Source organism: Eubalaena glacialis, chromosome 10, assembly GCF_028564815.1.
Source record: "Eubalaena glacialis isolate mEubGla1 chromosome 10, mEubGla1.1.hap2.+ XY, whole genome shotgun sequence".
Classification (NCBI taxonomy): Eukaryota; Metazoa; Chordata; class Mammalia; order Artiodactyla; family Balaenidae; genus Eubalaena; species Eubalaena glacialis.
This window is the reverse complement of record NC_083725.1, coordinates 91,653,929-91,680,633: the sequence shown is the minus strand read 5'-3', so window position 1 is coordinate 91,680,633 and position 26,705 is coordinate 91,653,929. Positions and strand designations below refer to the sequence as shown.

Here is a 26,705-nt window from a genome sequence, read left to right as displayed (position 1 = left end):
AGAGAAGTGAACACACCAATCACATATTTGTACTTGAATGTTAGCTGGGCGACTGACTCCCAAATAATAAAAACAGAAGATGCAATTGCTATAGTAACAACAATTAAGATTTATTTAAATAATTAAACATTATTTTCTCACTTATGATCATGAAGATGAGGTGACTGACACATAAAGTAAATTGCCCAAAGTCAGATAGTTAATGGGAGGAAAAAAACTGAAGGTAGTCTTGTCTTCCAAAGAGACTTTTACCTTTAGGTTAAAAAAAAAAAAATCATCCACAATCTATATGAGTATCTGGATGCCATGGTGGGGGAAAAACTTATGGTTCAGATGGATATAGAAATTTAATATCCAGATGTCATTATTTATATGAGCAAAATTATTTTAAAAATACCTTTTCTTATCCTCTATAATTATTTTGCTTGCCTTTAAAGAATTCTACTAATATTAATATTCAAAGTTTTAGTCTGGTTTTAATTATTACTATCTACATTATTTAACCAGTAAAGAAAATACTTTGTCTCCTAATCTAAAATAGTCAGAAGCACAGAATAGAATGGTGGTTGCCAGGTACTGCAGGGAAAGGGAATAGGGGAGGTATTAGGCAAAGGGTACAAAGTGTCAGTTATACAAGGTAAATAAATCCTAGAGATCTACTGTACAGCATAGATTCTACAGTTAACAATACTGTATTATATATTTTAAAGTTTGCTAAGAGGGTAGATCTTATGTTAAGTATTCTTATCACACAAATAATAGTAATAAAAAGGATGAGAATAAACTTTTAGAGGTAATGAATATGTTTATGGCATAGATTGTGGTGATGGTTTCATGGATGTATACTTATCTCCAAATTCATCAAGTTGTATACATTTAATATGTACAGCTTTTTAAATGTCATTCATACCTCAATAAAGTGGTTTATAAAAAAATACTTTGTGTCATAAAATCAGGTACAAAGAAGTACTCTTCACTTACAATGTGCTCCATTTTGTGTATTTACAGTCATTGCATTTGATAATATAAGTATAAATTTTAAACCACTTAAAATAAAACTATATTCATGATATCAGATGTGGTTCCTTAATGTGAGAAATTTAGATTGTTATTAGGGGTATAATAAGAAATAAAGACTAATTTTGTTTTCCACTTGAATTTCTTCCATATAGGTAGATAACTTTGAAATTCTAAGCTTAGACTAGCTCTTATTCTATTTTTCCTCATGATGGGTATGCTGCTACTTTAATAAGGGGAGAAAAATGGGTCAAGCCCTGTTAGATATTCAGAGTGTGGGTGGAAATCCTTTGACGAGCTTTCTGGGGATGCCTCTAACATGGGAATTGCTGTTGAGATTCCAGGAGAAAAAGATAAAATTCTGTCAGTAGCGATATCTCTTACAAATAAACCCTTTCACACCCACTAAAAAGAAGGTTAGAAAGGTGCCTGAAATCTAGCAATTAACCAACATCATTGCAAAGTTTTAGTGCAGAAAATCCGACGCTGAGCCTACACATTGCACACAATATGTTCCTTTTAATATACCTGCTGATATGAAAAATAATTCTCCAAGATATAAAATAAGTAAGGGCGTTAATACAAAAAGCGTTTTCTGAATTATTCTATGTATCTTGATATCTTTAATTATTACATGATAATTTAATGTCATATAATTAGCTTTTGTTTCTTTAAAAGATAATGATTATTTTTATTTATAGGAGTTTGACATTTTAAATCTGAATTTTTCAGTTTCAGTAAAAGGAAAACAGACTAGCATTAGTAGAGAATGGAATAAAGTTTCTTATAACATATAGTATCTAAAGATCTTTTCATAATGGGAATATGTATATTCCCATATAGGTTCCTTTGGTGTGCAGGACCCTCAAGTGGAAATAGATGATAACTGGTTTTTGTATAGTAAAAGCTGGTAATAAGGGCTCTGAGTTCATTGGAAGGTATACTATATCTAATCAGAGTTTATCTCCTAATATTTCTGTGAGAAGTTCTGTATTTAGTGAAGAGTTGAGTCTGCAGTTAGCCCTTTAATTCTCTCTGGAACCTAAATCTAGACTAACAACATTATTTCAAACAGTGGTTTGGAGATTTAAAAGGGTTCTATTTACATTGTGAAAATGGAAAGCAAGATAAACTCAGCAAATTGCGTCGAATTTCTTCTTCTACACATTTGATGCAGAAAATGGAAAATCATCATCCATTCATTTATCCATTCATCCATATGACCTTAATCCAGTATCTACTACAGAATTTTGAAGAAACAAAGTCAGGTAAGACACAGTCATGCTTGAAGGAGCGTACAGTATATGGAAGTAAACCAACAGAATAGTGTGTTAAGAGCTTGGATAAAGATTGCACAGGGTGTGATGGGGGAAGAGAAGAAGGATATTAAATCAAACTGGGAGAGTCACTGATGACTTCCTAAAGAACATGGCACTTAGTGGGGTAAATAATGCTCCAATTAGATGAACAGCATGTAGACACAGAGAGTGGTAGGACAAAACATGATGAGTTTATTATGTAAAAGTAGTTTAATACTTCATGGAGGGTGTGAGGAGACTGGGGTGGAGTCATAGGTAATAAATCTAGAGAAAGGACAGAGGCCAAATCCTTAATGGCCTCCTGTGGTAAGCCAAAAAGTTTAACTTTATCTGGAAAGCTATGTTTCATCATTGAAAAACTATAAGAATTTTACCATGGAATAAAGCCTGCTGCATAGAAGTATTGCTTGAATAGCTCATTTAACTTGATCAGTGATATCTTGTTATTACAAACATTTTACTTGTCCTATGAAATGTCCATAATATGTCCTATATAATGGGTATCCTTCCTTCTCATAAATATTTAGAGTAATGGTATTTTATTTAAATAACATAGTCAGTTCTTCCATGTTATAGAAGCTTATTTCTACAATATCTAAGAGTCCTGACACTCATTACTCTGTACTGTAAATACCTGTTTAATATCTATCATTTCTGGTAAAGTAGAAAGAGATTATATTGCTCTTTTTACCCAGCTATATCTCAGAATGCAGTTGAATATCTGCCCCAAAATAGTTTCTTGAAATGAACTAAATGAGTAACAAACAATACTTACAGTGAAAATAAGAACAGATATTCTAAAAATAATTTAAGTTTGGGTTTAGAATACATTTGATATTTTCCCTTCCAGGAGATTTATCTATCTGATCTCGTTAGTGGTTTACCTATCTATTAGATAATGAGCTGTCTCTTGTGGTACAGAGACACAGAGCCCTTATCTTGGGCTTCTGAGCATTCCCCATCCCCAGCCTATTTCCCTATACACAGCAGGCTCTAAAATGAATGTTGAATTGTGCATTAAATTTAGATTGTATTCTCTTAGGAAACAAGAATAAAATACTAAAGTAGATAATCCAATCCAGCAGCTGTTTGTTTCAGTTTTACTTTAAATATCAGGCAAAAGTGGGGGTGTAAAGAACAGGAGGATTATACGTGTAATTATAGCAAACGTATTTTGATTTAATTAGTTTAGTATGTTAGAGAAAATACAACTATTGTTTTCATTCTTTTAATAACTCAGAAGCCCAAACATAAAGGATTTTACTAAAAGTTTCTCATATGTAATAAAATATGTCTCTAAATATGTATTGCTTACACAAGATAAAATAAAATGAAGGCTTTCTAGGTATAGTCATTCTTGTGCTGAACAAGCTGCTATTCTTATCCTGGTACCATATGGTTATGTTCAAATGACGTAGGCAATAAAAATGGATTATCTTAAGTTTGTGAAGAGGTAATTCATTTTCTCATAGTTATGATAATATGAAACACCATTTGCATTTCAATATACATGTTGACTTCTATGAATCAGTTTTATAAACTTTAAATTAAATATTCTAACTGAAGAAATAAATCTATAACACTACTTGGGAATGGGTGTAGAGGTGTTAATTATACAGGTCTACAGAAGTCTATAGTTTGTATAGTCAGAAAGCAAAAACCAAAGAGTTTATCTGAAATAAACACTTGCAGACTCTGTCTACTTATGTCAGTAATAAGCTAAATAATAAATAAGAAGAACTTAAATCTACAGAAAATGAAGACAACTCAAGAATCAGTCTTCCAGAATTTTCAGGTTTCAGAACAAGAAGGGCTAAAAATTAAATATGGAAAAACTTCAACCTTCTTTAATGAGGAAAAAGTAGCTTCCGGGAAGCCAGCAAAATATGAATACAGAAGGAGAAAGCCAAAGAATGGGAGACACATAGGAAACATTTTCTGATTGGTTGATGACATTCAAAAAATATTAGTTATTTTGGCCTGAAGCCAAGAGTTGATGGCGAAATCAAAACTTACAAAAAGTAAGTCTGGGTGGGAGGGGGAGGAAGACAATGACACACTTCATTGGAGTAGTGCTTGGATGTAGTTTTCAGTATTTACACTGACAGAGGTAGTCTTCAGTATTTACACTGACAATGGGAAAGAGAGCCTGTAATAAAAGGCAAATGCCAGAACACTTCGCAACGTGAAGGAAGTTGGATGCAGTGTTCCACACCTTAAATCTTAAACCAACTCTGATATGTGCATGTTAAGGAACCAAGCAGATAAAGACAGGAAATAAAAGCCAATCATCCTGGTATACACCAATGAAACTTCTCAGACACTTAGAGTTATGATGATAATAATTAGCATAATCATATATTATCTTATATAATAATTATGATAACAAAGCAACTATAGCTAGTGTTAATTTTATGCTAAACAATTTAATTACATAATTTAGTCCTCATAACACAGCATGAGATACGTATGAATAGGAACTCATTTTACAGATGAGAATAAAAACTCTGAAAGGTTAAGTCACACATCTAAAATCCTATAGCTAAAAGAGGCAGAACTAAGACTCCAAACCAAGACTGTTTGATTCGAAAATCTAGACTGCTTCTCCAACAGTGTGGATGGATATTTGTCTTAAGTTAGATCTGGATGAGTCCAAAGCGGAAGGATCCAGCTAGAGACAAAGAAAGTTCTTTGTGAGTCTGCAAAGTTTCTGGCAAGAAAAAAAATAGCACATCCAAGTATGGAAACTGAAAAAACTTTAATAAAGAGACTATTTACAAGCACATGACTAGGTTAAGGAGAGGCAAAAAGGGATGTGAGAAGTACCCTGAAGCTAAGAGGTGAAGAGGCAAGGGCAAAGAGTGGTGACTGAAAGCCCAAAGAGTCAGAGCTGCATCTAGTAGGAGAGGCCTATGAACAATGAACTTTGAAGAGGAATGTGGCCACTGCTAAGACACATTCTGACCTCATCTTCTCTGTCCTCTGATTTCCTGCCAGTGTCACCCATTTGCTGAGCCCAAGCAGAAGCCAGGAGATAAATGTTGTCGATAAATCCATAAAAGTCATCTTCCTGACAAGACAAGGGCAGAGAGAGGTTCTAAAGACAAATGGAGACTATCCAGCACACCTGGTAGTCATTCAGAAGAGTAAGGGTTGACTTAGAAAACTGAGAAAGGCAGTTCATTTGGTAAACCTAGGATAAAATACATTTTTGAGTCTGTTCATCATTCCTTCTCTAAGGTACTATCATAATCCCAAATCAGGAGAAAAGTTAAATAATTTTCATACACTATAAATGTTTTTTTAATGAGTTGATTAAAATGTTTTAATCACTTATCTAATATAAATCTAAACGTAAAAGATCTGAATCTAAAAGAAATCATAATTTTAAAAATCGAGATGCTATTCACTTACCATAATGTTCACCCTTTTAAAGTGTACAATTCAGTGGTGTACACTGTAAATATTTTGAGTACAGACATCTCTTACTCTGAAACTCGATTCCACTCCCCAACCATGTGTCCTTTCTTCGTAGTCAGTATCTATATTTCACATTCTGTTTCATTCATTGCAAGACAGGCAAAGTACAATTTAAGAGATGGCAGTTTTCAGGGGGTTCTAATTCTCTAGGCATATTGGGGTTTCCAGGCAACAGGATCCTAGAAAGTATAACTGTCATTCACACCACTGGCTTCTGTTTTGTTTGAACCATAAATAAACACTTGTTAACGTCCATATATATTCCAAGCAGAGCTAGGTTCTAGGGATATGAACATACATTAGACAAAGTTTCTGCCTTCAATGAACATTTAGTACACAGTGTGAACAAATATGTGGGATATAGCCATATAGGACAGGTAGTTTTCAAAAATTTTTGATCAAGATACATAGTCAGAAATATGGTTTAACTGCAATCCCATATACAAAAATACAATATATATGTGTATATATGTACACATATATATTATTTCACTGGAAATGATACTTAATTTAACTTCCATTATGTAACATGATATTTCCTATTCTATTCCATTCCATTCCATAAAATGCTGACCAAGACCCCCAAAAAATGATTTCATGACTCACTAAAAGAATATGCTAAACAGTGTTCTAAGTCTAATCCTCACAACATTCCTAGGAAATAGATACTATTATTATCCCCATTTTAAAGATGAGAAAACTGAAAAACAGAGAGGTCGAGTTATTTATCCAAGGTTTTTCAGTGAGAAAATCAGAGCTGGGATCAAAAAAAGAAGGAGTCTGGCTGCAGAACTTTATAGTAAAGAAGAAAAAGAGAGGCCAAATATTAAAGTTGCCAAGACCTGAGGGAGAACTAAAAGACCCTCACTGCTGATTACACACAAGGGGCAAGGGAAAGGAAATAGTTAAATAAGACTAGTGCCTGAGCTCATTCACCCAAGAAATGATTATGAATGTATGTTTCCCAGTTGGTGCCATTCTTCCAGAGAGTGACAAAAGGTGGAGCAGATTCTGGAGGAATGAAAATTACTGAAAGTCTTCTGTGAGAATGCAAATACTCCGCAGGAATTAGGAAAATGGCAGGACTAAATGTACTTATCCCTTTTCCTCTTCCTTATATTGGCCAAGTCAGACGAGTGGGAATACTTGAAGGGTCTTTTAAAATTTAGAGATACAATATTAACATCAGTTTCACCTATAAGCATGCAACATAATTTTACTTTGGAATGAATTATTTTAATCTTTTAGAATGCTAGTAAAATGGGAAGCTAGGGACCATTAAAGCAAAGTAAAATTTCTAATAGGAAGATCAGGAAAAGAAAATCTTCAAGTCCCAATCGCCATCAGTTTCCAAGTAAAGTGGCAATTCCTAGCCTTCTAAATGGTCTTACTGAATCCTTTCTAATTTTACCCTCCTCCAACCCATTCTTCATACAGCAGGCAGAATAATCTCTTAATGAAAATATGATCATGTCAGTTCCCTGTTTCACTGGTGCCTTTTCATTGCTCAAGATAAAGACCAAAATCTTTAACAAGGTCCTGTGTGGTCTGGCCCTAGCTTACCTCTCTAGCCACTCCTCCTATCATCCACTCACATTGCTCATTTTACAGTCCCTTCAATATAACATTTTCTTTCCTGCTGAAGATCTTTAAATATTCTGTTCTCACTACAAATGCTCCCTCTCGCTCCACCATCCCTCCCTCTTTACTGAGCTAACAACAGTCACTAGTCCTTCAAATCCTGACTTGAATTCACATACTAAGGTAGTCTTTCCAGATGTTCTAGGCTAGATTAGAACATGCTGCTCTTAGAGCATACTGTGCTCACACTGCTCTTAAAACATATTAAGTATGTCCATATTAAGTATGAATTAAGTATTCGTTCTTAGCCATAATCCCAATTGCATTTAAATCATAAATGGTGAAATTATCTGTCTGCTATCTATTTTTGCTTCATCATAAAATCTGTGAAGACATGGACTGTACGTCCTAATCCCCTTGGAGCCACTAGAACTGTCAGACTGCCTGAAAACTACTTAGTACAATGCTTATTTTCTCAAGCCTCGGAACTAAATGTTTAGTAAACCAGAGAGTCAGGTACTTTCACCTCCTCAAACACCTTCACCTTGCAAGATTGGTATCCCTTGCACAAAGGTTATATTTAAAAGTATTCAGTGAGGCAAATACAATATTCTGTTTTAGTAATATTTGTATTACCAAAAAGAGTGAAAAGGTGACAGGCCATCATCAATAATTCAGAAAGATCTAGTTAATTTTTCCAGGTTGTCTTTTTTTCATGCTTGTTTATATTTATAAAAATTCTTTCACTTTGACTATGCATTAGCATAACTAGCCTCCTATCATTAGTAAGATTAATAAGAGCTGTGTCTCATATCTTATCCTTGCAGTCTAAATTTTAGGTAGATAGGGCTGTTTAAGACTATGTGTATTCCTTTACATGATTTTTACATTGGTCCTGGAGACAAAATGCCTGGGTTTGAGTTCTGGCTCTGCTAAAGAATGTGACTAAATTGTTATTTTACATATACACATACGTATATATAAAATAGTGTGGTAGAAAGAACACAAGCAGCAAACCTGAAGCCATGAGGTCAAGACTTGCCTTTGCCTGGGTTTCCTGTGTGAATTTAACCAAAAGGAAGAAATGGTGCCTGAAAAGGTAAATGGTAAAATTCAAGTACTAGAGAACAGACGGCACGACTTGAAACAGATCATATGTGTAATTTAGAATAGATCATATCATATAGGTAAACATACTTGTAACTTCCTAAGTTAATGACCATGGAACAAACTTTAATAGAAAAGATGGAGGCCAGCTATTGATACTTACTTTTTCTGAAAACAAACAAAACAATGGAAGTTCAAATAGTATTATTAACTTAATGTTCCTCAAGGATGTCAGAATATAAGAAAAATATCTCTTCTTACCAAAGGTAAGATTAGACCCTGATTAAAGGCAGTAGGGTCAGTTAGTTAAAAGGTTAAGAATGTTTCATTCACACCCCTTGGCTCAGAAACACGAGAGCACCTCAGACACAAGAGACACTTAAAGTGTGTAGACAGGAATACTCTGAGGATGCTGGGGTCATTTTATGCCACCACCTCTTCATATCCAGCCACCAGTATCTTTATCATTACATCTATTTAGGGATTGTAATTCATATAATGCAGTAACACCATGGGCAGAAATGGATAAGTGCTGTCAAAACGTGCCCTGGATATGAAGAATCTCTCTAGTATGGGAAAGCTGGAAGATCCACAGAAGTAAAACATTATGGGAGCAGTAGCTTTAATGAACTGCATTCTCCAGTAAGAAAGTAGAACCATCCTAGAAAAGGAGTCCCCAGTGCTAAATTTTTTGCAATAAGAGACTATATATTTCAAATAATTTTCTAGCTTCATATCTGAGGTAAAGATTCCAGCACCACATGACTGAACAGTTAGCAGGTCAAAGGAGAATCTACACACATAAATATACAACAAAGACAGGGCCTATGAAAAGATCCTGGAAGAGAAAAGAAGAAGTCTGTACTCAAGATACAGAGCAGAAGCATACTTTTGAAAAGGATTTATTATATATACAAAAAAAGTTTAGAATGTGTATACTTTGGATTCCATAAATTTCAAGATAGGTCTGCTGACTATGAAATAAAGCATTAAAATGAGATTATAAGACAAGAGGAAATAAAAAGGAATTGGCAGAAAATAACATGTCAACAAAATTAAATAAGACTACATGAAAAGAAAATTTCCAATAGCTGAATTAAAACTTGAACAAGAGGCAGTAAAAACCATAATCAACACTGTAGAAAACCAAATCTGTAACACATGGAATAAGTCTGAAGAGATTTCCTATCATACTGAGGCAAAGTAAAAGTAGCAGAAAACACTAAGAAAGGAAATAAAAGACATGTGGGACAGATAACACTCCAACCAACAAATCATTAAGTGCTCATAGGTTAAAAAAACCGAAAAAAGAGTAGGGGGTAACTAACACAAAAACTCCTTTGTAGAGAAAAGACCTGATCCATAGGCCAAAATTACTCACAGAGTACATGGAAAATTGATAAAAAGAGATTAATTAGTAATATTTCTTAGTGAAATTTATGAATGTCAAAAATATTCAAAGAAATATATCTAGTAAGCATCCAGCCTAATAGTGGGAGGAAGGAGTGAGAAACAGATTACCTAGGAAAGGAAAAAATAAACTGGGTTGACCTCAGACTTCTCCACAATACTACATGTCAGAAAAAAAAGAGTAATATCTATACAATTCCCAAAGTGCTATCCTAAATCAACTGTTGCCCATGTAAGAAAGCATTAGAAACACAGTGTTGGGTAGATAAAGGCATAGATGTTTCCCTTTAGCACATTTATAGAAAAACTAAGATGTAATCAATTGGTGGAGAAATGAGCCTACATAAAGAACTTGAAAGGGGACTTTACAGTGTTATAAAAAGGCTAGTGGGGTGCACTGAAATGAATTAAATCAATTTAAGTATGATTACTTTAGATATTACTGCCAAACAATGCAAATGTTAACTAATAATTATAATAGTAGATATTAATGTCTAAAAGCCAAAATCATATTTTAAAAGCCAAGACGTGGGAAAAGAGAGGGAAATAAAAATTCAGGAAATAAGTTCTCACTTTACATGGGGTGGTTAATCAAAAAATATTTCTTTCTGCATACTTAACAGTAAAAAATATTTAAGTACTTTTAATCGTAAAAAATACTAACATCAGCCAGTAGTAAATTAAAAAAAATTTTTAAATGTCATCAAAATTGCTAGAGAAAAGGCAAAAACAAATATGTATACGTGGATAATGGACAAAAGAAAATTTAAATGCCAAAGATAATTTCAATAAAACACAAAAATAGAAAATATAAAACAAGATGACAGAGAAAGAGTAAGCATATCCTGATTTAATTACCCTTTACAAAAAACAGATTTGTTTACACAAAGTAAATACATCTGGTATTTGTTGTTTATAGGAAGTACATCTAAAATAACACAGCATAGAAAGACTTAAAACAGCAGTAATATGGATAAGGATAAGACTATATTTTGAATTAGAATTCTAATAAATTAAGTTATAATTACATAAAGGAAATATTCTGCAACCAATAAAACTATTCTTTAAGGTAACTTAATGAAATAAGAATGTGCTGATAATGTATAAATAGAATCAAAATTTGTAAACTATATATGTGTATATGTATGAATGTATATATATATGTATATATATAACCAAAAAATTAGAAGGAAGTATACCAAACTTAATTTTAGTGGTGGTGGACTATGAATAATTTTAATTTTCTTCTCAGCACTTTTCTGTACTTTATCATTTTAATTAAGAAAAAATATTAGTCAGAAACATAAATACTGTAATCATGGAAAAATACATCATCATCAACGAAAAATATATCAAGACTTCAATTCTTTCTAAATTAGTTATGTATTTAATACAACTGATCAAAATGGTTTTTAAACTTGGCCAAGATATTCCAACATTTTAGAAGTATAAAAAAGTAAAAATATCCAAAAAGTTCAAACAAGAAATAGTACATACAATATAATGAAATATTGGCAATTAAAAAGATGGAACGGGGAACCCTCTTGCACTGTTGGTGGGAATGTAAATTGATACAGCCACTATAGAGAACAGTATGGAGGTTCCTTAAAAAACTAAAAATAGAACTACCATATGACCCAGCAATCCCACTACGGGGCATATACCCTGAGAAAACCATAATTCAAAAAGAGTCATGTACCACAATGGTCATTGCAGCACTATTTACAATAGCCAGGACATGGAAGCAACCTAAGTGTCCATGAACAGATGAATGGATAAAGAAGATGTGGTACATATATACAATGGAATATTACTCAGCCATAAAAAGAAACGAAATTGAGTTATTTGTAGTGAGGTGGATGGACCTAGAGTCTGTCATACAGAGTGAAGTAAGTCAGAAAGAGAAAAACAAATACCGTATGCTAACACATATATATGGAATCTAAAAAAAAAAAAAAAAATTGGTTCTGAAGAACCTAGGGGCAGGACAGGAATAAACATGCAGATGTAGAGAATGGACTTGAGGACACGGGGAGGGAGAAGGGTAAGCTGGGACAAAGTGAGAGAGTGGCATGGACATATATACACTACCAAATGTAAAATAGCTAGTGGGAAGCAGCCACATAGCACAGGGAGATCAGCTTGGTGCTTTGTGACCACCTAGAGGGGTGGGATAGGGAGGGTGGGAGGGAGACGCAAGAGGGAGGAGATATGGGGATATATGTATATGTATGGCTGATTCACTTTGTTATAAAGCAGAAACTAACACACCATTGTAGAGCAATTATACTCCAATAAAGATGTTAAAAAAAAAAAAAAAGATGGAATGAAACACACAAAATCATTACTACTGATTAAGGTGGTGGAATGATAAGTGAGTTTAATTTTTTTCTATATACTTTTCTGTATATTATAAGTTTACCCCAATGAGAATATCTACTTCTATAAACTGTTGAAAGTAACAGCTTATTATATTTTTATTATCTGCTTTACCTGCAGTCAAATGATGGAATCAATTATAATTTTCATTTTTTCTTTATACATGTCTATATTATCTAAACTCAGTGTATGGAGCACATATTATCCCTAAATTCAGAAAACAAAAAATTGTTTAAAAAAATTGTCTTCCAATATCCATCTTCTACTGTGGTAAAAGTCAGCCAACACCCCACTGCTCCAATTTTAATGTGTTTCCTCTTGTACAGTCTTCAGAGGCAACAGGGAAAAGTTTCAGTTTTCAAACAACAGGTGACCTGACATGTCATCTTTTCTGAAAGAGCTAAAATGGGTTAGCCTAAAATTCAGCTTTCCCATGAATTGCTTAGTTTTCTGTGAAAATGTTAGTTTCTATTTTTGACTTAGTTTTGACAGAGTGAAGAACATGGGATTTTTCAGAAGAAGCATAGGCTACTCTTTGACAACAAAATAAATAAATAAATGAAAGAAATTACTATATTTTCTCAAAAGATGTACACGTTGAAATGACAAAATGTTTCCTTTTTGCACACTTTACTGCAAGTTGTAATCACATATGTATTTTTTTATTACTGAATCACGTGTTCAACTTTACTATGCAGTGAAAAACAGTTTTAAAATAAAAAACAAAGACAAATAATGAACAATGTTATTGATGATCTTCTTAAGAATACACACGTAATCCTAGATATCAATTACAGGATTACATATGTATTTTTAAGAAGATAATCAATTTATCTGATTTGTCAATCCTTCCAACAAACCATCCATCCATTTATCCATTATCCCCAGAAATAATCCCTAGCCCAAATTTGTGTTTATCTTTGTCATGTATATTTTTATACTATAACTATACATGTAGATATTTATAAATAATATATAGCATTACTTGGCTTTTTCTACTTTACATACATATGCGGAGATGTGTTATATAATCTCTAGGTTTGTTTCTTTTAACCATTGTTTTCCCTTTCTCCATACTTCCCCCCACCATTAATTCCTTCTTTCTCAAGTTCTCCATGATTGTATATACAAACAATGCATATACAATTTTTTTAACATTAAAAGATATCCATGAAAAATAAGTATCATTTCCCCCATGTGCTCACTTTCAAAATTGTTACGTCTTCCCAGTTTGATAAGTATAAAGTATTATACCATTATTATTTTAATTTCATTTTCCTCCTCACTGCTACTTATGTGGAGCGTCTTTGCACACATTGATCTTCTATGATTGACCCTTCTATCCTGTACCCACTTTTCAAATTGGAATTTGTTGTCTTATCAAGTTTGAGAGAACTCTTCCTATATGATAAATATTAATGGGGTTCAGGAAAAGCTACCTCAAAATATGGCAACTTGGCATAGTGAATATTTTTAAACTGAAGGAATTTGAGAAATGGCACATGTAGGTCATAAGCTCTTCATGTGAGAGATGCCTGCCTAAACCCAAAAAAGCTTCCTTATCTCTGAAAATGAAGGGACGAGAGGAATCTAAATAAATGGGACTTGCTAAATTTTGCCCACATTACTATCCTTAGCTCATACCCTTTGTCCTATCATATTTTTCTGTAACTTTCCACTCTTCATCAAATCTAATATAAAAATGCTCCAGTTTTACTGTATCTTTGGGTCTTCATTTCCTTATGAAGTCTCATGAGTCATGTAAAACTTAAATAAATTTATATGCTTTTGTCTTATTAATCTGCCTTTTTGTTACAGGGATCCCAGTTGAGAACTTAGAAAAAATATATTTTTCCTCTTCTATAATATCAATCCTTTTCCTATCCTCCATATTACTAATATATCTTCTCTAAGTTAACTGGAAATTTTACCATATGATTTTTTCCATATATTTTTTAAATTGTTATATAAATAGATAGTTCTATTATTTATTTTTATAGATTTATGATTTCGAGTCTCAACTAAGTTTCTTACCTTTAGATTGTACATATAATCTCCTCAATTTTCTAATAGGACTTTTATTTTCAATTTTTTCATACATTTTTACTCTATCTGGAAGTTACTTTTGAATCTGATTTAAAATAGGCATCCATTTTATTTTCTTCAAGTTTGACAGGCATTGTACCAACACCATTTATTTAATAATGCACTATTTTCTCAATGAATTAAAAGACCTTTATCTTCTATTAAATTCTTTTATGTAGTAGAATCTATATCTGGATTCCCTGCTCCACTAACCTATTTGCCTATTCTTATGCCAGTATAATATTGATTTCACTACAGTGACTTTATAGTGTGATCTGACATCTGGTAAGGCAAGTTTCCTCTCAATTTTTTCTTTTTCCCAAAAGACCTTGTCACTCTTCCCCCCATATCTACTCAAGATTATATTACCTAAGTTAAAAAAAAAACACACATCAGTCAAGGTGAAATCAATTAATATACTTCCTGGAAGTACAATAAATGCATATATGAATTTGGGGAGAACTGGCCTTCTTTTATAATAGTAATTTGTTTTACCCCCAAACACATATGCTTTATCTTTTGTTCAGGTCTTTTACGTCCTTCAATAGAATTATATAGGTTTATTTTTATTTGGAAATGTGTCTTTCTTGCTAAATTTATAACTAAATATTTCATAAAGTTTTAGGTGCTTTTAAGAATGGAATATTTTTTTCCCATTTCCCTTTCTAGGTATTTACTACTTGAGTAGATTTTAAAATTTTTATCTAACCATTTTGTATCATCTTATTAATTTTACAAGTCCCTTTGGGTTTTTAAGTATTCAGTCAAACCATTATAAAAAAAAAAGACTATTTTAACCTTTCTTTAGTTTTTTAATTACATCTGCCAGACCTTCCAAAAATACTGATTAAAATATATATAGAAGTTAATCCATATTTACAACCTGATTTTTGACTAGATTGTTATAGTATTTCACCTTTTGGGAAAATAACTGCTATTTGTCCTTGGTTAATAGGATATTTTATGTTTAAGTAGTTGACTTATATTTCCATTTAACTTAGAGATTTTAATAAGAACAGCTAGCTGATCATTGTGATGCCTATCAACCTATCATTGATTATCTGATATGGAGCCATCCTTGTATTCTTGAATTAAACCCTATTAGGCCATAGGTATTATTCTTTTAACTAAATGAAGGGTGAATTAGATATGCTAGTATTGCATTTTGAATTCTGCATTTATATACTTCAGTGAGGTTGGACTTTTTCTCTTTTTCCTTTTATACTATCTCTAGCAGAATTAGGTATTAATGCTGGATTCAATATAAAATGAATTTTAAGAGCTTTATTTACCATGGTCAGGACTAGCATAAAAGGCAACGTTCTTTCCTATTCTTTTTTAAATTTATTTATTTATTTTTGGCTGCGTTGGGTCTTGTTTCCTTCTTTGCTTTGTGTGCAGGCTTTCTCTAGTTGTGGCAAGTGGGGGCTACTCTTCATGGCGGTGCACAGGCTTTTCAGTGTGGTGGCAGAGCACAGGCTCTAGGCACGTTGGCTTCAGTAGTTGTGGCATGCCAGCTCAGTAGTTGTGGCTCGCAGGCTCTAGAGCGCAGGCTCAGTAGTTGTGGCACATGGGTTTAGTTGCTCCGCGGCATGTGGGATCTTCCCAGACCAGGGATCGAACCCGCGTCCCCTGCATTAGCAGGTGGATTCTTAAGCACTGTACCACCAGGGAAGTCCCTTTCCTATTCTTTATAAGAGCTAGATAACAATTGCAAATCTGATCACTGTGCATTTTTGTATGTACTTTAGTTACCTTTCTAATCTCTTTTATGGTAATAACCTAATAAAGTTTTATAATTATTGAGTCAATTTTAATAATTTATATTTTGCTAGGACATCATTCATTTATCTAGGTTTCACATGTTGCCACAGAATTACAGTAGTATCATCTTATAATTTACCTTGTGTCTATGGTTGGTCTTCTCTCTCAAACTTAAGCATATATTTTCGCTCTCTTTTTCCTTTAACAATCAGTGTGAAAAAGGATTTTGCTATTTTCAAAGAATGCAAAGAATGATCTCTTGGGATTTCTTTCTCCTTTTTTTTTTTTTTTGTTTTCTTGTTTTTCACTTTCTTTGATTCCCGCTTTTATCTGTATTAATTACCTCTTCCTGCTTTATTTTGATTTATCTTATTGGTTTTTAATTAATTTATTAGGTTAGGCAAAGGAATTATTTTGTCGATGAACTAAAAATATCTCAGTAAGATTTGAGACAAGATAGTATAATTTAATAAAATGAGATTATTGGGTGATGGGTGAAATACATCCCATCTCTATTAAGATATGTATACCTTTTAGCAAACCATTTAATATGTGTAGCTAAGTTTCCACATCTGTAAACTGAAGAGAATACAGAGCCTCAAGATTCTTGTTAAGTAAAAAATTACGCCTGATAAAATTGATAATTTTAAGCTCCATTTAAGAAACTAGGGTGTTTGAAAGAACAAGAGACCTTGGGAACCACTGCCTTTAGAAACAATAATATCTAAGAAAATTCAGGTTGTCTATGATAGTGAAATATAATGGAGACCTATACTCATTCTATAAATGTTCAGGTCATAATCAAGTGAACTCCTAAGAAGTTTCACAAATATGAATGCCTTAGTACAAGACCTTCTTAAAGAAGGTGCATCTAAGTTACGTTGCTTAAAATGACAGAAAGATTAAAAAAAAAAAAAAAAACTACTATGCCATTAAACCACATCCTCATATTTTTCTTAGAAATAAAGAACCTGGGGTCAAATGGGTTTCCAGGGACTCCATAAACACTGTGATCTTGCAAACAAAAATCTAGGTATATTTATTTACACTTTTATTGGGAGATTTAATCACATTGATGGATTTGCAAAGAGTCTGGGACCTGAGAGAGGTTGAAAAAGACTATTCTAGATTAGTAATCCAACTTTCTACCTTTAGTCTGTGATTAAACTATTCTATGGTCATACTTTTGCTACGTCACCAAAGAGACCTTTTCTTTGTTGGATAGCTACAACTAGTAAAAACTCTAGTTTACGTCAAGTCAAACTTTACCTATAAAATTCTCATCTACTTTGTTGATTTCAGTCTCTGGAGCTTCACACAGTAGAACAATTCCCCATTACAGAAAACAGCCCTTTACATATTTGGAGATAGCCATCTTAATTCCAAGATATTTTTCTTTTTCAGGCTGGTGTCTTTTAAACAACATAGCATATGGACATAACTCATTAATTCAAAAATTTTTCTCTAAAGGAAGATGCTTTTACAACTCATGAAGACAATAACTTTATATTTTTTAAAAGTTTCTAGTAAATGCTCACTAATTCTGATAAATGGATACAGTGCTCTACATTTACTTGTGAATTTCAGAAAGACTTCAAAGAAAGCAATTGCATTATTGTTTCATGAATTCTACAGAATTCTACAGAATTTTTACATATTTATTAACTCCACTAAATTCTTAGAAACTGTAACTCATAAAGTACTTTAAAAATGTTTTTAAAGTATGGGTTATTTGTCAAAATACTATTCATGGATGGATTTCAACACATTTTCAAATTTTAGCCAAAAATAAGTTTTTGTATTTATACTTACTTACAAAGGATAAATGCAGTAATATCATTATTTTAAGTGGTTCTAAAAATATCATTTACATCAATTCTTTTTGGATAAAAAGGGAGGAAATACTTAGCGGAGTGACGTAGAGTATCATACAAGGGAGAACAAATTCCAAGATGGTAAACTAAGCTCCATAAAACTTAGCAACAAAATTAAATAACCATACAAGTGTATTACTTACGGGTACAATTCTGAAAGCTGTTCAGCTATTGCATAAGCTGTTGGGTCTCTGTCTAAGGCATACAGAGTAATATCTGACTCCTTCTGTAGAATGGCTCTCGTGTGTCCTCCTGAACCAAATGTCATATCTAGAAAAAACTAGCCAACACAGAAAAAGAAAATTACCACTTAGCATACAAAATTTATTCTTGCCAGCTACCTTATTTCTAGACACACATAATGCTTTTCAGAGCTGATAGCAAATAGAAAAACAAATTACTTTTTTTTTTTTTGCCTAGAGTTCAATTTGTTATACATGAGGTCTGGATCAATTATGAGTGATCAGTCCAAAAGAATTTGTCAGAGTAACAGCAAAATGATAATCTTTGTCACAGGCTGGCCAATTCAAGGCAAATTTGCATTTCCCCCCATAAGTTCAAATTAGCCACAGTGTTGTGCTGCTAGCTTTTTACTGCTTTCAAGCACCTGACTAAAAATGATATTTCCAACAATTACTCATCATTTGGAGACAGCTTACGATTGGTGTGGCTCACTTTATCTCAAGTTCTCTAAATGCTTTATATTAAACATAAAAATATTCAAGAATACAGAGAGAGAGAGAAAGAGAGAAAGAGATTACACCTAACAGTAGTCATAGGACAAATATTTAATTAACAAATCAGACCTGAAAAAGCCCAGGGCTTAAGTCAAAACACCTGGGATAAATTATAGCCTTGCCACTAAGTAGCTACATAGCTTTGGAAAAGTCATTTAAAATTCCAGGGTTTTTAGATTTCTCCAGAGTTTAAAAAGAAAAAGAAGGTCTAGAAGAAGATACCCCAATACCTGCCTAATTGGTAAGGTGACATATAATTTCTCATCTAAACCAAAACACTTTTGGTAGTAAAAGATTTGCCAGGACAACAGGATACAAGGTATGGGAGTACATATGTTTAAATGCTTGGATCATTGAAGATACACAATGAAGTTAATTGGATCTGAATCAATTTCTTAGCTATTTTATTTGGCCACACTTAAAAAAAAAATGCTGGCCCACTTAAAAAAAAAAAAAAAAAGCCAGCTGGCAGTTGGGCAAGAAACTAGACCTGGACCATAAGAAACATATGTGTAAACAAGGTAGTTGATTGTAGTTGGTTTGCAAGTCAAGACACTCAGCACATCCTCTCAAAGTTACGCTCTTAGTTTAATGTGCTCTCTGAATAAGCCTCACTGGTATGATGAAAATAAAAACAATTATTCCAATAATACTGAATGCTGTGACAAATAACATATACTATAAGTCAGAATGGTAAAAATATTTAAACATATAACTTCTTAAAAGTTCATGTGTACATTGCACAAAGGAAATTCCTGTAATGGATTTGAACATTTCCCTGCCCTGAATGTTACAACTTATTTCAGGGAGAGTGGTCAGAGACAAGGCACAATTATGCTTTGATTTTTTTTTTTGGCTACAAGCTACCATGCTGAGTCCTGTCCTCTGATCATGTCCTCAGAAAAGTTAGCCTACTAACTTTTGGAGGAAATCTTCTAATCAAAATTGAGAAGAGGAGGGATGTAAAATATAAGATGTAAATGTGGTTTAAAAAAAAAAGGTACAAGCACTGCTTCTTAACATAAATTTTTTAGTATAACTTAACCTTGCACTTCTATCACTGTCAGCACAAAAGGTATGGCTACATATATTTTTCACCTTTTTAAACAGTAACTTTAAAACAACACTTAAAGTCTTATTATTGGTATGGCTGTTAAGAGTACATATTTAATCTCAAAATTGAATAATTTCCTCTCCCAGTCTGTATACTTATTTTATGCATCTATGAGGGAAAAAATCTTCTACCATAGCTCGCCTCAGTTTTAAAATTGCTAGAGGTTTAGCATGATTTAAACAAAGAACTTTTCCAGGCAAAAGTATATACCACTTTCTTGTTATACCCCGATATCAAGTCTTATATAACCCTGGACTTAAACTAAGAATATATCAAATAAAATAATTTGCATATGATTACCTTATCCCAAGCCAGGAAAGTCCCAATGAATATTTAAAAAGAAAAATCCTTATGATTAAAAATATTCTGGAAAATGTGAGATGATTATAATTTACATGATTATTTTTTAATATATCATGATTATGCCCTTGGAGATGTACTGACAATCAAGGAAGTTTCCATAGGAAAAAAATAATCTATTATTACCAGTCAAGTGTAAAACAAAGCAAAAAGTGGGAGACAAATGGGATTTATGAAACTAGAACTGAACCCCACACTATGTCCTGGGTTAATAGGTGATTGGAGCCATCGACTTCCATTTTTAAAATTCTAATGTACACTGTCCATCAAATACAGTAAGTGACATCTAGGCCTTATGAGTCACCCAGCACTACAATTGAAAAGGGAGCCAATTAGTTTTTCCATTCTCCTGGGTCACTAACTTGACATAAGACCACATTTTTTAATTTGTACAACTTGATAATAAAATAAGGTGACTGGATGATTTTTTTGCTTAACAAATGCACAAGAACAACATATCTGAATGTTTCAAAATAATCCTTTTATGAGTCTCAACTATGTATATATGCAAATGTTTATCTTATGCTCCAAACATATATGGAATTCTTTCTTTGAAATTACCTGATATAATTTATCTAAAAAGCCGAACCCATATGATACCAAGAGATTTTTCTGTTAATTTCACTCATCACCTTTATAACCCTGGCCAGATCATTTTAACTCTCTGAGATTCAACTGCTTCATCTAAGAAATGGGGATAAAATGTACCCTTGTTTACCTCAGATATTTATAAAGGTTATCTTATTTCTTCCTTAAAACAATGAAGTAGATGTTAGTAAATTTTACATACACAGAAACTAAAATTACACTAAGCTAGTAAATGGCAAATGTAAGAATTGAATACAGGTGTACCTGGCTCTAAAACCCGTGTTCTTTCTCCCACTGACTCTGCATTAAGTCAACAGAGTCTATATCTGCACACTGCTTTATGACTTTCCAAGCATTAATGTTTTCCTACTTGGTCTAACAAATACTCTGTAACAGAGTATGGAAAAGTGGCATTATCCCCATTTTTACAAATAAAAAACTCAGGTTCAGAGAGATAATGTGACTTAAGATCATATTAATAGTAAGTGAGGGAAAGAGAATTCTAAACAAGGTCTCACCAACTCTGAATTCTGTGATTTTTCTGAAAAAAAAATAAAGAGAAGAAGGGAGGGAGGGAGTGAAACAATAAATAAGAAAAAAAACAAGGGGATGGTATAAGAAAGAATCATGGGAGGGAGGGGCAAGATGGCGGAAGAGTAAGACGCGGAGATCATCTTCCTCCCCACAGATACATGAGAAATACATCTACACGTGGAACTGCTCCTACAGAACACCCACTGAACACTGGCAGAAGACGTCAGACCTCCCAAAAGGCAAGAAAATCCCCACGTACTTGGGTAGGGCAAAAGAAAAAAGAAATAACAGAGACAAAAGAATAGGGACGGGACCTGCACCAGTGGGAGGGAGCTGTGAAGGAGGAAAGGTTTCCACACACTAGGAAGCCCCTTCGTGGGCAGAGACTGCGGGTGGCAGAGGGGGGAGGCTTCGGAGCCACGGAGGAGAGCGCAGCCACATTGGTGCGGAGGGCAAAGCGGAGATTCCCGCACAGAGGAGCGGTGCCGACCAGCACTCACCAGCCCGAGAGGCTTGTCTGCTCAGCCGCCGGGGCGGGCGGGGCCTGGGAGCTGGGGCTCGGGCTTCGGTGCTAGCCGGGAGGGAGTCCGGGAAAAAGACTGCAGCTGCCAAAGAGGCAAGAGAATTTTTCTTGCCTCTTTGTTTCGCGGCGCGCAAGGAGAGGGGATTCAGAGCGCCGCCTAAACGAGCTCCAGAGACGGGCGCGAGCCGCGGCTATCAGCGCGGATCCCACAGCAACAGGGACACAGAGGGAAAAACGGAGAGATTCCCGCACAGAGGCTCGGCGCCGAGCAGCACTCACCAGCCCGAGAGGCTTGTCTGCTCACCCGCCGGGGCGGGCGGGGGCTGGGAACTGAGGCGCGGGCTTCGGTCGGATCCCAGGGAGAGGACTGGGGTTGGCTGCGTGAACACAGCCTGAAGGGTCTAGCGCACCACAACTAGCCGGGAGGGTGCACGAGAAAAGGTCTGCAGCTGCCGAAGAGGCAGGAGACTTTTTCTTGCCTCTTTGTTTCGCGGCGTGCAAGGAGAGGGGATTCAGAGCGCCACTTAAACGAACTCCAGAGACGGGCGCGAGCCGCGGCTATCAGCGCGGACCCCAGAGACGGGCATGAGACGCTAAGGCTGCTGCTGCCGCCACCAAACAGCCTGTGGGCGAGCACAGGTCATTCTCCACACCGCCCCTCCCGGGAGCCTGTGCAGCCCGCCACGGCCAGGCTCCCGCAATCCGGGGACAACTTCCCCGGGAGAGCGCACGGCGTGCCTCAGGCTGCTGCAACGTCACGCCGGCTTCTGCCGCCGCAGGCTCGCCCCGCCTCCTCCGTACCGCTCCCTCCCCCCGGCCTGACTGAGCCAGAGCCCCCGAATCAGCTGCTCCTTTAACCCCGTTCTGTCTGGGCGGGGAACAGACGCCCTCAGGGGACCTACATGCAGAGGCGGGTCCAAATCCAAAGCTGAACCCCGGGAGCTGTACGAACAAAGAAGAGAAAGGGAAATCTCTCCCAGCAGCCTCAGAAGCAGTGGATTAAAGCTCCACAAACAACTTGATGTGCCTGCATCTGTTGAATACCTGAATAGACAACGAATCATCCCAAATTTAGGAGATGGACTTTGGGAGCAGGATATATTAACTTTTCCCCTTTTCCTTTTTTTTGTGAGTGTAGATGTGTATGCTTCTGGGTGAGATTTTGTCTGTATAGCTTTGCTCTCACCGTTAGTCCTAGGGTTAGGTCCGTCCTTTTTTTTTTTTTTTTTTTTTTTTTTTGGCTTAAAAATTTTTTTTTCCCCTAATAAATGTTTTCTTAATAATTTTTTCCTTATTTTCTATTTTTAAAAAAACTTTTAATAAGTTTTTTCATATTTTTTATTTTAAAAAATTAAAAAATTTTTTTTTCTTAATAAATTTTTTCTAAATAATTTTTTTCTTATTTTTAGTATAAAAAATTAATAAATCTATTTTTAAAAATTAAAAAAAAATTTTTTTTCTTAATAAATTTACTCTTAATAATTTTTTTTCTTATTTTTTATTATAATTGCTTTATTTTATTTTATTTTATCCTCTTTTTTTCTTTCTTTCCATTTTTTCTCCCTTTTATTCTGAGCCGTGTGGATGAAAGGCTCTTGGTGCTCCAGCCAGGCATCAGGGCTGTGCCTCTGAGGTGGGAGAGCCAACTTCAGGACACTGGTCCACAAGAGACCTCCCAGCTCCACGTAATACCAAACGGTGAAAATCTCTCACAGATCTCCATCTCAACATCAAGACCCAGCTTCACTCAACGACCAGCAAGCTACAGTGCTGGACACCCTATGCCAAACAACTAGCAAAACAGGAACACAGCCCCATCCATTAACAGAGAGGCTGCCTAAAATCATAATAAGACCACAGACACCCCAAAACACACCACCAGACGTGGACGAACTCACCAGAAAGACAACATCCAGCCTCATCCACCAGAACACAGGCACTAGTTCCCTCCACCAGGAAACCTACACAACCCACTGAACCAACCTTAGCCACTGGAGACAGATACCAAAAACAACGGGAACTACGAACCTGCAGCCTGTGAAAAGGAGACCCCAAACACAGTAAGATAAGCAAAATGAGAAGACAGAAAAACACACAGCAGATGAAGGAGCAGGGTCAAAACACACCAGACCTAACAAATGAAGAGGAAATAGGTAGTCTACCTGAAAAAGAATTCAGAATAATGATAGTAAGGATGATCCAAAGTCTTGGAAATAGAATAGACAAAATGCAAGAAACATTTAACAAGGACGTAGAAGAACTAAAGAGGAACCAAGAAACGATGACAAGCACAATAAATGAAATTAAAAATACTCTAGATGGGATCAATAGCAGAATAACTGAGGCAGAAGAACGGATAAGTGACCTGGAAGATAAAATGGTGGAAATAACTACTGCAGACCAGAATAAAGAAAAAAGAATGAAAAGAACTGAGGACAGTCTCAGAGACCTCTGGGACAACATTAAACGCACCAACATTCGAATTATAGGGGTCCCAGAAGAAGAAGAGAAAAAGAAAGGGACTGAGGAAATATTTGAAGACATTATAGTTGAAAACTTCCCTAATATGGGAAAGGAAATAGTTAATCAAGTCCTGGAAGCACAGAGAGTCCCATACAGGATAAATCCAAGGAGAAACACACCAAGACACATATTAATCAAACTATCCAAAATTAAATATAAAGAAAACATATTAAAAGCAGCAAGGGAAAAACAACAGATAACACACAAGGGCATCCCCATAAGGTTAACAGCTGATCTTTCAGCAGAAACGCTGCAAGCCAGAAGGGAGTGGCAGGATATACTTAAAGTGATGAAGGAGAAAAACCTACAACCAAGATTACTCTACCCAGCAAGGATCTCATTCAGATTTGATGGAGAAATTAAAATCTTTACAGACAAGCAAAAGCTGAGAGAGTTCAGCACCACCAAACCAGCTTTACAACAAATGCTAAAGGAACTTCTCTAGGCAAGAAACACAAGAGAAGGAAAACACCTACAATAACAAACCCAAAACATTTAAGAAAATGGGAATAGGAACATACATATCGATAATTACCTTAAATGTAAATGGATTAAATGCTCCCACCAAAAGACACAGACTGGCTGAATGGATACAAAAACAAGACCCATATATATGCTGTCTACAAGAGACCCACTTCAGACCTAGAGACACATACAGACTGAAAGTGAGGGGATGGAAAAAGATATTCCATGCAAATGGAAATCAAAAGAAAGCTGGAGTAGCAATTCTCATATCAGACAAAATAGACTTTAAAATAAAGACAATTACAAGAGACAAAGACGGACACTATATAATGATCAAGGGATCGATCCAAGAGGAAGGTATAACAATTGTAAATATTTATGCACCCAACATAGGAGCACCTCAATACATAAGGCAAATACTAACAGCCATAAAAGGGGAAATCGACAGTAACACAATCATAGTAGGGGACTTTAACACCCCACTTTCACCAATGGACAGATCATCCAAAATGAAAATAAATAAGGAAACACAAACTTTAAATGATACATTAAACAAGATGGACTTAATTGATATTTATAGGACATTCCACCCAAAAACAACAGAATACACATTTTTCTCAAGTGCTCATGGAACATTCTCCAGGATAGATCATATCTTGGGTCACAAATCAAGCCTTGGTAAATTTAAAAAAATTGAAATCGTATCAAGTATCTTTTCCGACCACAACGCTATGAGACTAGATATCAATTACAGGAAAAGATCTGTAAAAAATACAAACACATGGAGGCTACACAATACACTACTTAATAACGAAGTGATCACTGAAGAAATCAAAGGGGAAATCAAAAAATACCTAGAAACAAATGACAATGGAGACACGACGATCCAAAACCTATGGGATGCAGCAAAAGCAGTTCTAAGAGGGAAGTTTATAGCAATACAAGCCTACATCAAGAAACAGGAAACATCTCGAATAAACAACCTAACCTTGCACCTAAAGCAATTAGAGAAAGAAGAACAAAAAAACCCCAGAGCTAGCAGAAGGAAAGAAATCATAAAGATCAGATCAGAAATAAATGAAAAAGAAATGAAGGAAACAATAGCAAAAATCAATGAAACTAAAAGCTGGTTCTTTGAGAAGATAAACAAAATTGATAAACCATTAGCCAGACTCATCAAGAGAAAAAAGGAGAAGACTCAAATTAATAGAATTAGAAATGAAAAAGGAGAAGTAACCACTGACACTGCAGAAATACAAACGATCATAAGAGATTACTACAAGCAACTCTATGCTAATAAAATGGACAACCTGGAAGAAATGGACAGATTCTTAGAAATGCACAACCTGCTGAGACTGAACCAGGAAGAAATAGAAAATATGAACAGACCAATCACAAGCACTGAAATTGAAACTGTGATTAAAAATCTTCCAACACACAAAAGCCCAGGACCAGATGGCTTCACAGGCGAATTCTATCAAACATTTAGAGAAGAGCTAACACCTATCCTTCTCAAACTCTTCCAAAATATTGCAGAGGGAGGAACACTCCCCAACTCATTCTACGAGGCCACCATCACCCTGATACCAAAACCAGGCAAAGATGTCACAAAGAAAGAAAACTACAGGCCAATATCACTGATGAACATAGATGCAAAAATCCTCAACAAAATACTAGCAAACAGAATCCAACAGCACATTAAAAGGATCATACACCATGATCAAGTGGGGTTTATTCCAGGAATGCAAGGATTCTTCAATATACGCAAATCAATCAACGTGATACATCATATTAACAAATTGAAGGAGAAAAACCATATGATCATCTCAATAGATGCAGAGAAAG

General features: G+C 34.9%; 1 protein-coding gene across 4 annotated transcripts in view; it reads right to left on the bottom strand.

Annotated features, from left to right (window-relative positions):
* METTL15 (methyltransferase 15, mitochondrial 12S rRNA N4-cytidine) overlaps window positions 1-26,705 on the bottom strand; it is a 203,453-nt gene that overhangs the window by 91,122 nt on the left and 85,626 nt on the right. For all 4 annotated transcript variants that reach the window (XM_061203191.1, XM_061203192.1, XM_061203190.1 and 1 more), the window contains one exon: window positions 18,160-18,296. In XM_061203191.1, coding sequence (XP_061059174.1) covers window positions 18,160-18,296 — 137 coding nt within the window. The remainder of the gene's footprint in view (window positions 1-18,159; window positions 18,297-26,705) is intronic.